General features: G+C 35.5%; 1 protein-coding gene across 23 annotated transcripts in view; it reads right to left on the bottom strand.

Annotated features, from left to right (window-relative positions):
• Positions 1–12,030, bottom strand: part of MED12L (mediator complex subunit 12 like) — a 317,720-nt gene that overhangs the window by 68,415 nt on the left and 237,275 nt on the right. For all 23 annotated transcript variants that reach the window (XM_023519944.1, XM_023519946.1, XM_023519960.1 and 20 more), the window contains 4 exons: positions 8,999–9,146; positions 4,756–4,874; positions 3,972–4,115; positions 2,948–3,111 (listed from right to left, as the gene is read on the bottom strand). In XM_023519944.1, the coding sequence (XP_023375712.1) occupies positions 2,948–3,111; positions 3,972–4,115; positions 4,756–4,874; positions 8,999–9,146 (575 nt within the window). The remainder of the gene's footprint in view (positions 1–2,947; positions 3,112–3,971; positions 4,116–4,755; positions 4,875–8,998; positions 9,147–12,030) is intronic.

Genomic DNA, 12,030 nt, shown 5'->3' with positions numbered 1-12,030 from the left:
TTGAATATTTTAGAATGAAAATATGTCCATTTATTACTTGGGCAAGAAAAAAGATATCGGAGTGTTGACACTAAACATTATAGCAATAGTGAATAAATAAGCAAAATATCAGTTTCTATTATGATATTAAAACACTAGATACTTTTTTAAAACTTCAGAAATGTCATTAACAACAAGAAACAAAAGAAATTCCTCCATACAGAAGATAAAATGGAGGAACCCAACAATAAAGTTGCTGTGACTAGAACACAAAAGAAAAAATGAAGTAGAGAATCTCTGTTCGGTAAAAAGATTCACAAATTCAGTAAATTTTCAAAGATCCTCAAACCCACTCCTTTGAAAAAGAGTAATTCTTCTAATCAGTAAATCTGGGAAATTCATTTTCAAGACCATGAGCTGGTTCTGGCATGAACCCAATAAATTCATGGTTTGAGGTCACATTTCCCTTGTTTATCCAAACTAGAAACAAATTTTAGTTTATCTTACATAAAAATTTAAAACCCCTTCTTTTTAGTGACAGTCTCAGTAAGTCTTTCAGTTCAGAAGTACCATTACCATTCCAGTTGGTGCCATTTTCCCCAAATCAGAACTGTGGCCCCTTTGGCCATAGTTCATAGAACACAGAAGTAAACAAAAGTGGTCCATTCACATATATGTGAGTCTGATTCCACTACCGTCTTCTACCCTGTTACAGGGTTCAGCCTTAATAGTCATCTATTAATAAACAGTGTTATAGATGACTCTGATTATTAAAGCTGAAATAAGTTTTAGAAATCAAGATTCATCCTCTTCATTTCACAGAAGGGCTCTAAGGCTCAGAAAGGTAAAGCGATTTGCCAATAGGCAAAGAGCCAGTTCATAGTAGACCCAAGAGGAGAGCTTAGGTCTCCATACTCCCAGTCCAGAGCTCACTCTACTACTCAGGGAACAGGAGGAAGCCAGAGGGAATCTAGGATGTCAAGGCTAAGAAGAAATCGCAAATTACAAAAACCAGAGGTGGAACTTCAGGCCACTACGTTAGGAAATGGCAATGGGGCATCCCAAACCCTGTGAACTGACATCAGCAGATGGGGTCACTAGGCAGCTGGTAAAAGCTGTCAGTTACAGCAAAAGTGGCATGCCATTAAGAAAAATACACTCGATTGTTAACATTATAAACAAAAAAATTCCAGACATAACCTAAAAAGCAAAGAATTACTTTGTGACTAAAGTAAATAAATACTTATTGAAAGTTTGCTAGGTATCCACGATATAGCAGTCAGTGATTCCTGAATATACAGGATCTCAATTTAAAATGTTTTTCCTACATGTAAGAAAATGTTTTTCCTACATGTAAGAAAAACATTTTAAATTGAGATCCTGTATATTCATTCTTGTAAGTATGAAAAAAACAAAATAATAATTTTGGGTAAAATAGTTATCCTTACTATGTATGGTAAAGTTAAAATATAATAAGGCTAATATTAAATATGATTTTATGAACATTTACTAGAACATGAATTTAAAATGTCAAAATAAATGATACAGAAATAAATTTTAACCTAATAAAAAAAGAAAAATACTTATTAAAACCTATTATATTCATTTCATGACCAGTTTAAAAAGTATAGTATAAATTAAATAGCATGAATGAACTCCAAATTTGAAAAACTTTTAGCAGTCTGGGAGATTTTTTAGCTATTTGATGTTGAGTACATCATTTAAGTATTTCATTTAACAGGCCCAAGTTTCAGTCTCTTGAATTCCAAATGGTATTATTAATTATTCAGCTTACAGGGTAGTTGAGGGTTATTCAATAGTTCTCTATTTCCTGAATTCTAACATGTCAATTTTCTTACATTTAAAAATATCTGGATGTTTCAGATTTCACTTAATAATCTATGTGTAAAATTAATGTGGTTGCATTTCTTTCCCCCCAAAAAGCTACTGTGGATGCCACTCTGGAACAGAGTATAAATTGATTACAAGAACAAAAGAGGACTACAGAACCAAAGAAACCCAGGTTTCTTCTGAGCCCAGAAGGAAAATGGAAGAACAGGTTGTCTTTTTTGATATAACATGCCCTGGAGAAAGGAGTCTGCATTGGACAAAAAGGAGCTTAGTATAGGGTTTCTGAGAGCTCACTGTACTTCTCAGGTCCCTGTAACCTCAACATCTAATGGGGATAACATTAGGTAATTATTTAGCCCAATTTTACTAGTGGTAGTAGAGAAAATCTTAGCTTACAATCCACACAAACCAAAAAAAGACTAAGAATCGAGAAAGTTGCTTGTTCTAGATTAATCTTATCAAAAGACAGCTTTAGTTTATTAAAAAAATGAAATTAAAGTAAACCTTTAAGATGACAATGCATGCAAAGCTATTTCTCCAAATATAAACTGAAATTACATTAACAAAGAAGTCGTAACATATTCACCATTCATAACAACCCATGATGCTGGATAGCACAGATGATGGGCTATAAATGACTGGCTTATATTGGTGGAGACTAAGGGGAAGGAAGTCAAGAAGGAAATGAAGAAGGGAGGAAGGAATCACACTTTATTGAAAAACAACATATGTTTCATGCCAATAACTCCTTTGATGAATGTGTCCTTGCAGATGTATTCTTTACCTCAGGGGTCCCCAGTCCCCAGGCTGCAGACCGGTACCTGTCAGTAGCCTGTTAGGAACTCGGCCACACAGTGGGAGAGCGAGCTAAGCTTCATCTCTATCTGCAGCTGCTCCCCAGTGCTAGCATCACCACCTCAGCTCCACCTCAGATCATCAGGCATTAGATTCTCATAGAAGCACTGGTCCCTGGTGCCAAAAAGGTTGAGGACTGCTGCTTTGTATTTTCTTATTGAAATAAATCAGTACTATTTTTCTCTTGAAACTACTATGATATTTCATCACAAATTATACATTCTAGGATGTGAGAAACAATAATGATATTACATATACCAACCCTTCAAACACCTGGGCTGTCTGATCAGGATTCAGGATCAGACAACTATGGTACCGTCTGAGAACAGCCACAATGCAGACACACAGCCCCGTTGTGTAACTTCCTGCCAGGCTGGAAGATTTCAGGAGCAGTTCAGCTTCTACAACGCTCAGTTCATTTAGTAGCTACAAGGAGAGAAAAGGTTGAATAAAAACATAGCTGCCAAAACAAATAGGAAAACATTTGCTTTTAAAAACCATGGATATAGTGAGTTATTCTAACACTACTTGATCTCACTTTATCCTGCCCCAGGATCATGTACATGCATAACCACAGTCACAGAAAACACACCCCAGTGAATTAAACTGGTTTTTAATTTTAATCTCTTATCAAATTAGGGATTTTCTTGTCTAGACATCATGGTATATATGCAATCAAAAAGTACTCAATACTAGAACAGTTAATAAAATTTTATGGTGGCCCAAAGTTCTGGGCTGGATAATTTCAGAGAAAAGCATGCCACTTCTCATTTTTTTTCATTTTTCCCTTCTTTTTAATAAAACAGAAGTTATTTATCACTATTTTGTTATTAACAAAGCTAACACCTCCAATAGAATAAGGAGTAGAAACCAACTTTTATTTCTGTTTACTACCAACATAAGATAATAAATAAACTCCAGTATATGTATAAGAAACATAGGGCAAATCAAATTATAAGGTTTTATTTTTTTGCTCTTAACCTAAAATATACTCTATTATTAACAGCAAATAAACTTTCACCTTTCCTCAGCAAAATTACGACAAAAAAATTACTCTCAAAATGCTCACATTTTTTAAATGACTATGATATATAATTTCATATATATATTTATGATTATTTAATTAAAAAATATGAACACAGTTGCAATTAAAATGCTAAGTGAATACAGTTTTTTCCAGAATGTCTCAAATATTCAAAAACGCACTGGTGGCTCATTTTAAGTTGTATGATGCCTGGTAGATTTGCTTTCCTAAAACAACGAGAGAAGCAGGGTCTCTTTGACACCTGTATTGCGAAGTCAATTAATCCGTTGATGTTCAGTGCTGGCTCCATGAGGTCAAAGATGAGCTGAATGTGGTGAGCCAAAGGGAGATGATAGGATGTCCCTGATGCAAAGCTAGTGATTTGTTCTAGCACGTTGTTAGAGATCTGTGCAAACAAAAGTGAAAATAATTATAAGATCAATATTCTAAATAATTTATTAAATTATTTTATATTTTAAGAAATGTGAATTTATATGTGATTCTACTTAGAGAAAACATTTCTACAGAGATCAGAAAATCATGTACAAATCAACTTCCTTACGATAGCTATCATTTGAAAAAATAAGCCAAGTTGTCATAAAGATCAAGATATAACTATCCTAAAGGAAGGACTACAAATATTAATTGCTTTCCAAGTTACATCTATTTATTTGATATCAATGGATTTGTAAAACAAAACATTTGATTTCTTCACAATTACATAGTATTTTATTTCAGCCATCAACAGATTTCTCCTTTAACAATATCAATGTAGGACCATAATATAATAAGTATTGCATTAAAGATTATTTTATATAGTATGATTATTACCAAAAAGTAAAAATATTTTCACGATAAAAATGAATTCTTCTGAGGAAGGCAACCTGTTACTTAAAATTGAACTACTCAATAGTTTGAGATGCCTCCCAATAGGTTTAAAAAACATATTTAAAAACAAACTAAGGCTAAAAACATATATTGTCTAAAAGATTTTTCAGGAAATATGAATATCTTAAATGCATAATAAAACAGTTTTAAATGGCCACCTGAGATGTCACTTGATGCTGATCAAAATAAGAAAGGAGCTGAAGTTTTGTGAACACAGTCTCCAGTGTTGGAAATGCTTCCTGTTTGTTCTTCCTGACTTTTTGTCCTTCATCTCCAACTAAATAAACACACAGTACATACATTATTTTCCATTTAATAGAAGCTCTTGACTTTAATGTTGTTTTTACTGAAGCATTACATAAGAAAAGGTACATGAATTATGAATTTCTACAAAATACATACTCATGTAACAAAACAAATCACAAAATCACATACCAGAATCCTAGAAATTCCCTCAGGTCCCCTTCGGGCACTTCTCTCTCTCTGGGGACAAGATCCTGACTTCTAACAGCTTGGACTGATACTGCCCACCTTGAAACTTTATATAAATAGGACCATACGATTATATACATTTAACATCTGGCATCTTTCACTCAATATTATGCTTCTGGGATTAATCCATATTGTTGCTGCAATTTTAACTTGTTTTAAACATTAATAATTCTCACTTATGTACAATATTCCAATATGTGACTATACCGCCATTTACTTATCCACTATAGCAAGTAATTTCTAGATTTTGCTACCATTAGAAGTGACTTTATGAACATTTCTAACTCACTGACTTTTAAAATAGGATAATTTCAACAATGAAGGGCTGGAGGGGCGGAGATTACCCAGGTTCACTTTGACATCATAGAAAACTTGACTGGCACCTTCTTAGGAGAGGCACTGTGATATTTTTCCCAGTTTAGTATATAAAAAAGGAAATTCACACAATTCCTACTATTTTTAGGGGTAGAAAGAAATGAAATTCTTCCACATTAATGGGAACGTGCTACACTTATAAATTTAGTATAAAGTGTAAAGAAAATTCCAATAAAATGTTTTATAAGTACTGCTATCCCAGAGAGACTCTTGTTCTTTTTAAGAGTTTGAAGGGTAAGATCCAAAATTAATTAGATCCTGTTTTTAAACACTTCTTAATGTATGTATTTACAAAGACAAATCTAAAAACAAACAGGAAAGGTTGTATTATATGATCTCTAAGGTCACTTCCATCACGATAATTTCAGGTAGTTAATGGCTATGGCGACAAGAGCTCTATCACTCACATCTTGTTTGGAAAAACTTTAATTTCAGAGAACAAAGATCATTTGACACATTTCTCTATGAAATACACAAGATTTCACCCAACCCAAAAAGATTTTGCTAATGGCAAATGTAATGATTTTAGAAAATAACATTAGAAAGATTCTCTTCTTTCAATAATAAGCAATTATTGTTTAAGTCCCTGCTTGTCCCCCAGAAAAAAACACCAGGCTGTTTTGTCCAAATTTCCTAGAACAAACAAACCCTGATACTAGAGTAAATCAGAATTAAAAGGTAACATAAGGTACAAGACTGAGTAACATAAGGTACAAGACTGCCACTTTAATCAAATAGCACCAAGAAAAAGAATAAGTTCACTACATCTGTTTTTCGATATGTATTGCCAAAGTTACAAATTAAGTGTAGAAGTCTGCCTTCAATATAGCTGCTCACATGTCATGAATATGTTTAAAATATTCAAGTTTTGAAGTTTTCATTTACCAACATCATTGATCCAAGGTTGAAAGCTTGCTTCAACAGCCTTGGGTATGATGTGCTTTACAACTGAAGTTAACATTATTATTTAGTCCTTGCTGGGACCAAAACAAAACAACACACAAAAATAACAGCCAGGAGGAAGTAGATCCAGCAATGACAATTCACAAATGCACCCTTGTTTGTTTATGCTAATTGCCTCTATTTACTTACATATAACTAATGAATTAACATCTCCTATGAAAAAAGATGCCACTGATTTTTGGTAATTTATATTCAGGTGCAAAGAAAAATATAAATAATTAGTGGTGGTTCTCAATGGAATACTTTATTTTAATGATATATACATGAGTAATAATATACTCATTATTCATAGATTTTCCTCATCCTTCTTATGTTAATTTGCTTTTATCATATATGTTATTGTTCTTTTGCTGCTTAATTTTGGTTTTCCTTTTTCAAAAATCTTTAAATCCTAGAAGTGCTGATCTCTTAGAGACTGTTATGGTAAACTTCATTAATGTTTTCAAAAAGACAGTGCCATAGAAAAAAACAAAGACGATAAGTTAATGTAAATGTAAGATGAGGTTTGACCCTCTGTACCTGGAAATGTCATATAAGTTTTAGATTATAAATTCCCCAAGGTAAGCCCCGGTTGATCTGAGAATGCTCCTAATGAGTTTCTCAAAATCATATTTTTTTTTGTGTAGCCAGAAATTAAATACATGCCCACACAAGCTGTTTGGCTGCCTTACCAATCCTCATCTTTGCTGGAAAAAGTGGGCAAACTTCCATTAATCCGAAGTAGAGTTAGCTAGCTGCTTCTGGTGAACATATTAGGTTTTAAGTAGTGACTTATACATAGGCTATCAGCAAACAGCTCACAAAATCCTAAATTAACATATTTCTGGTTGAGGAATTTTATCTAAAATGAGGAAAAGACAAAAATCCCCTTTGAAGATGCCTCTTCACATGGTGTTTCCATTGCTAATATCTCACAAAGCAGCCTGGAACAATGATTTTCTCTCTGTGAGTTCCGAAGCAAGAACTGTCTGAGAGACTGACACAAGATAGCACAGACAACAGTTTGGCATTAAAAAACTCTGTGAAGGAAGGAAGTAGACTCAACAGAAAAGGATACCACATTGCTTCCTTCTGCTTCCCAACACTCTATTTTCCAAAATCAAAAAATCCACAGAATCTGGAAGGACTCTCTAAAATTAATTTAGATTCGAAAATTGTTATTACTGAACCTTTAAAGGAGATCGTGTCCACCCCATCTTCAAGAATACAAAAAAAAGTTCCAAATATTCTTTGCTAGCTAGTTGCAGGGCTCCTAAAGGCAACTCATATCCTCTTTTCTTCAGGAGAAAAGAGAAAAACAACAGGTCAACAGTTTTTCTTAGAGCAGTTTTGCATTTTTCAAGCTTAATGACAGGACAACAGGGTATCATTTCCCTTCCACAACTCTTGGCTGTCCCCTCAGGGAGCCTTTGTAGTAAAGGGTCCTTAACAGGCAATGAGAAGGAGTTAGGAAATGTGATGCGAATCACGTGAAGGTAACTTTCCCATTGTGTTCTCAGGACCAACCTCGGACCTCAGGTACCTGCGAGACGTCACTTTCAGAGTGAAAAACGTGTTGCTCTTGCACCTTGTTTCTGCCCGTGCGCTCCTTCTGACGGCAAGAGCTACTTTCATTAGTTATATCTGCACTTTCCAGGTACTAGAACTAGTATAGACAAGCTCTAGTAATTCACCCGGTTGAAGTCTAAAGACCGAGTCCCTAAAAAAAGGTATGTATTTCGTACTGAACAGCAAAGTAGGGTTCCTAGAGGTGGTTTATACCATGTGTAGGAAGTGCACTGCTTGCACAGAGCAAATTCAAACTTCCCCTCCCCCTTTGTATTATTTACGTAACAGAGAAATAAACATCACTGGTGGTAGTGGACAATATATAGTGATATCATATTTTAAATCATATGACGGCCTAATAAAATAAACAAACCTTGAGAAGAGTAATTAGGCAAAGAGAAGTGGATATTTACAAAATTTCAATTATGCAATCTGGTGACATAAGATAAATGCATAGTTTCACTGTAAAAACTATGTAAAAAGCCAGGGAAAAGAATATTCCAAGAAGGCATTATAGAGCAAAGACCCAAATTTCTTTTTTACTTGACATCATTTGGTGATGTGGGTAGCCACTACTACCTACTGCAATTATTCTTCTGTAATAATGTAAGGAAAGATCAGTGACTACAGTGTCATGATTTCCAAGTATCATGAAAATACGAGCACCCAGAACAAACTACAAGCTTGAAAAAGGATAGTAAAGAATTGGGGAAACTTCCAGACTAAGGGTTCCGACTTATTCTTCAGTACCTCATTTGACACTACTGTAGAAAATTTAGGAAGTATAAGAGAAAATAAAAATTACCTATATCTATCTATAGAGCATGCTTTTTTAATACAAGAATTACTATAAATGGAACAAAGGCCTTAAAATTTCAATATGCTTATTCACATTTCAATGTGACAGTCATTCAGGAGAGGAAACACTCTGGGGACAGTGCCATGTAGAAATGTGATAAAGACTGTGCCAAGAGGAAAGACATAAGACAGCACAATGGGAGCAAGTGCATTCGGGCCCTTTACCCCCGGTCTCTGTGGTGCTCTTCTTATTTAGGATTTTCAAAATATCTTTGGTAATCTTCTTCAGCTGATGCCTCACTTCGTCACGCTCTTTGCCCACTCCATAAAGAAGGATTGTGCGCTGGTTACATTCATGACTTGAAGATTCATCCTGAAAAACAGAAAATACACTCTGAAACCCCTGTTTGCAGGGGTGGGGCTGCATTTCTTGTCCATGAAATGCACTAACCACAGCATCTCCACACTGGCTTGCGGTGATGGCACCTGTCCACCTTTCAATTCACCTCAACCTCCACTGGCAACACCCTTGTTTTTCCAGTTTGGAACTTACTAAAGTGTAAAAAAAAAAAAAAAAACCAAACAAACAAAAAAAAACCAAACCAAAAAAAAACAAAATGGGTCAACTGACCTGAAGTCTTAATAGAAGCAATTGATGTGGGCGTACCCTACAGAGTAAGTTTTGACTATTGAAAAACTTTTCATTGTTTAAAATATAGCATGGTGTTAATTTCACATCATATTACATACTATTTGTACTTTTCCCTTAAGGAAAATGTTATTTCTTAGTAAATTTGGTTTTCTATATATAGCATCATTAAATATTTCATAGAAAGAAAGATCTTGCTAGGATACTCCAAGTACTTTTATAAAAATGTTCCATTTACTTCCAACATGACTGTGTGAGATACAGGTATATTTTATTTCTAAATGACAAAATAATATAGCATGCAGATCTTATTAGATGTGAGGTAAATATTCTGACATGTTCTGATACCATCTTTCTCTTCTGGACCAGCTCCCCAACCCTGCCCACAGAAACAGTGAATTCAAGCACTATTTCTCCCACATGCGAAAGGAAACTAGTTAGTCACAGCAAAATAAAAACCCATACACACCACTAAACATGTTCCTCAGCCAAAGTTAAATAGTCCAGGATGTGCCCTCTCTTACACCTGGTTCTGAATTTATCTACCTAAACTTCTCTCTTGGATCTTATACTCTTTCATTTTCTTAGGAAAATTCCCAGCTCTATCCTTCAATCTATCTTCTTTTCTTACCATTTGTACATGTATTCCCATGCTAGGTGCTTACCTCCTTCCTAACAATATCTAATCCTAAGAAGCTTGCATGAGAAAAGAACATCTCCCAGGAAACACAAACTGTACCATGTTCAAACTTAGTAGTGGCTATAAAAGAGAGCAAAATCTTTGAGACTTGGAGAATACCAGTGTTTAATTTGGAATATTCTACATGTGTACTCTGCACAAAGTAGCATTTTGCTTTTGCAGTCTTGAAATGAGAGCCTTGTTTTCTGTTTCTGTCTGTTTCTTCTCAATCTCTTTGTCATTCTGTCTTTCTCTCTCACATACTTGCAGTCAAGGCACAATTTATCCTTGCACTGGTTCCTTTTTTATTCTCTTCTACTAGAAATATACATGTGTACCCTGCCAGCTTATCTTGCTATACTGTCCTAATAATTATTGTTTCAGGTGTGCAAACATGCCTCCTTAAGAGAAGAAAGATTAGGAGCAAATCTCTTCTAGAAGCTTTTGTTATTTAATATATCCTGAGTATCCAAATCTCTCCCGTTTTCCAAAGACAGAACTAACCACAGATTAAAGTCAACATAGGCAGTGATTCCTACACCTGGTTGCATCTGAATGACCTGAGCTGCCTGTTAATGTCCTATTTTTGTTGTTGTTACACAGTGTTACTGAAATATTTCTTTTATGTCTGATGGGATGCGTACACAAGAACCCTATAAAGGGAACAGGAGGGTGCCCAGAAAACTGTCAGAACTCGGGCAGCGCCGGTTGTGCCCCTGGCAGTTGCTTTCAGTTACGACACCTGTTGTCAAAGGGTGCTGATGTCAACTTCTGTGCAAGAGGGGTGACAGAAAGATAGTAGCAGTCATTCAACAACTATTGATAGAGTGTCTATTTAAAGCTAGACAAAGTGCTAAGAACCCTGAGAAAAATGTTAGGATGAAAGTTCCCTGTCTTCAAGGAGTGCAGATTCAGTGTCATAAAAGTAGCATTTGCAGAGCTAGAAGCCTAAACAGGAACAGTGGGGGAAGGTATCCTGGAAAGACCCATGCACTCTTCACAAATACTGCAGCTCCACAACGCATCCCTAACATCCCAAGCTCAGGGTAAGAGAGAGCAGTGGCTGCATTCAGGTCCAGTTCTATGGCCCTGGATAACGAGCTTTTCTGAGCCTCGGATTCTTCTGAAAAATGAGTATATCACCTGTCTTGTAAGGTTTTTGTGAGAGGAATAATGTAAAATGCTTAGCAGCATAACACAGACACTACCCCCTGCCATCCATTCATATTTCTACACTTCCACTTCTCTTTTGCACAGACCCCTTAATCACACTGTACCACATCACTCAACAATTCCTAAAGATGCTGGGGGCACTTCCTTTCTTTGCTGTCACTCCTCCCATCACCAAAAACACTCTTGACAGTCTCAACTTGAGTTGGGGAGATGCTAGGGAAAATCACAGCAGCAGATCTCTCACTCTGTCACCTCCGTTTAGTGAAAGTCCTCACTACGGGGGGACAGGGAGGGGAAGAGAAACCTTTGGAGCATTCATCACAGTGTAATTCACTTATTTCTAGGTATCTGTTTAATGTCTGTCGTCCCCACTAGACTGTCAATTTTTTGAGGTAGAACTCCAGGTTTGTTGTAGTCACACCTATATTCTCCTTAATTAGCACCGATTAGGCACTTGACATTTATTGAATACATAAAATAACAAAAAAATAAGTGAACTAATGAGAAAATACATGACTAAAAGATTAGGGAAGGGATGGAGAACAAAAGTTTTAGTTTTGTAGGAAACTTAACCTGATAGTGAAGTCCTGAAAAACTGAAGAGGAGAAATGAGAGGCAGAGAGAAAAAGCAAAAAAGTCTATAGGGTGTAAACCAGGTCTTAGTGGTGGGAATAAACAGTAAGAAGCAAAATCAAGAAGAATCTGAGGGAAGTTAGGAAAGGATTAGGCATCTGAATAAATGTGAACTCACTAGCA

The sequence above is a fragment of the Pteropus vampyrus genome, unplaced genomic scaffold (assembly GCF_000151845.1).
Source record: "Pteropus vampyrus isolate Shadow unplaced genomic scaffold, Pvam_2.0 Scaffold242, whole genome shotgun sequence".
Classification (NCBI taxonomy): domain Eukaryota; kingdom Metazoa; phylum Chordata; class Mammalia; order Chiroptera; family Pteropodidae; genus Pteropus; species Pteropus vampyrus.
This window is presented reverse-complemented; position numbering and strand designations above follow the sequence as displayed.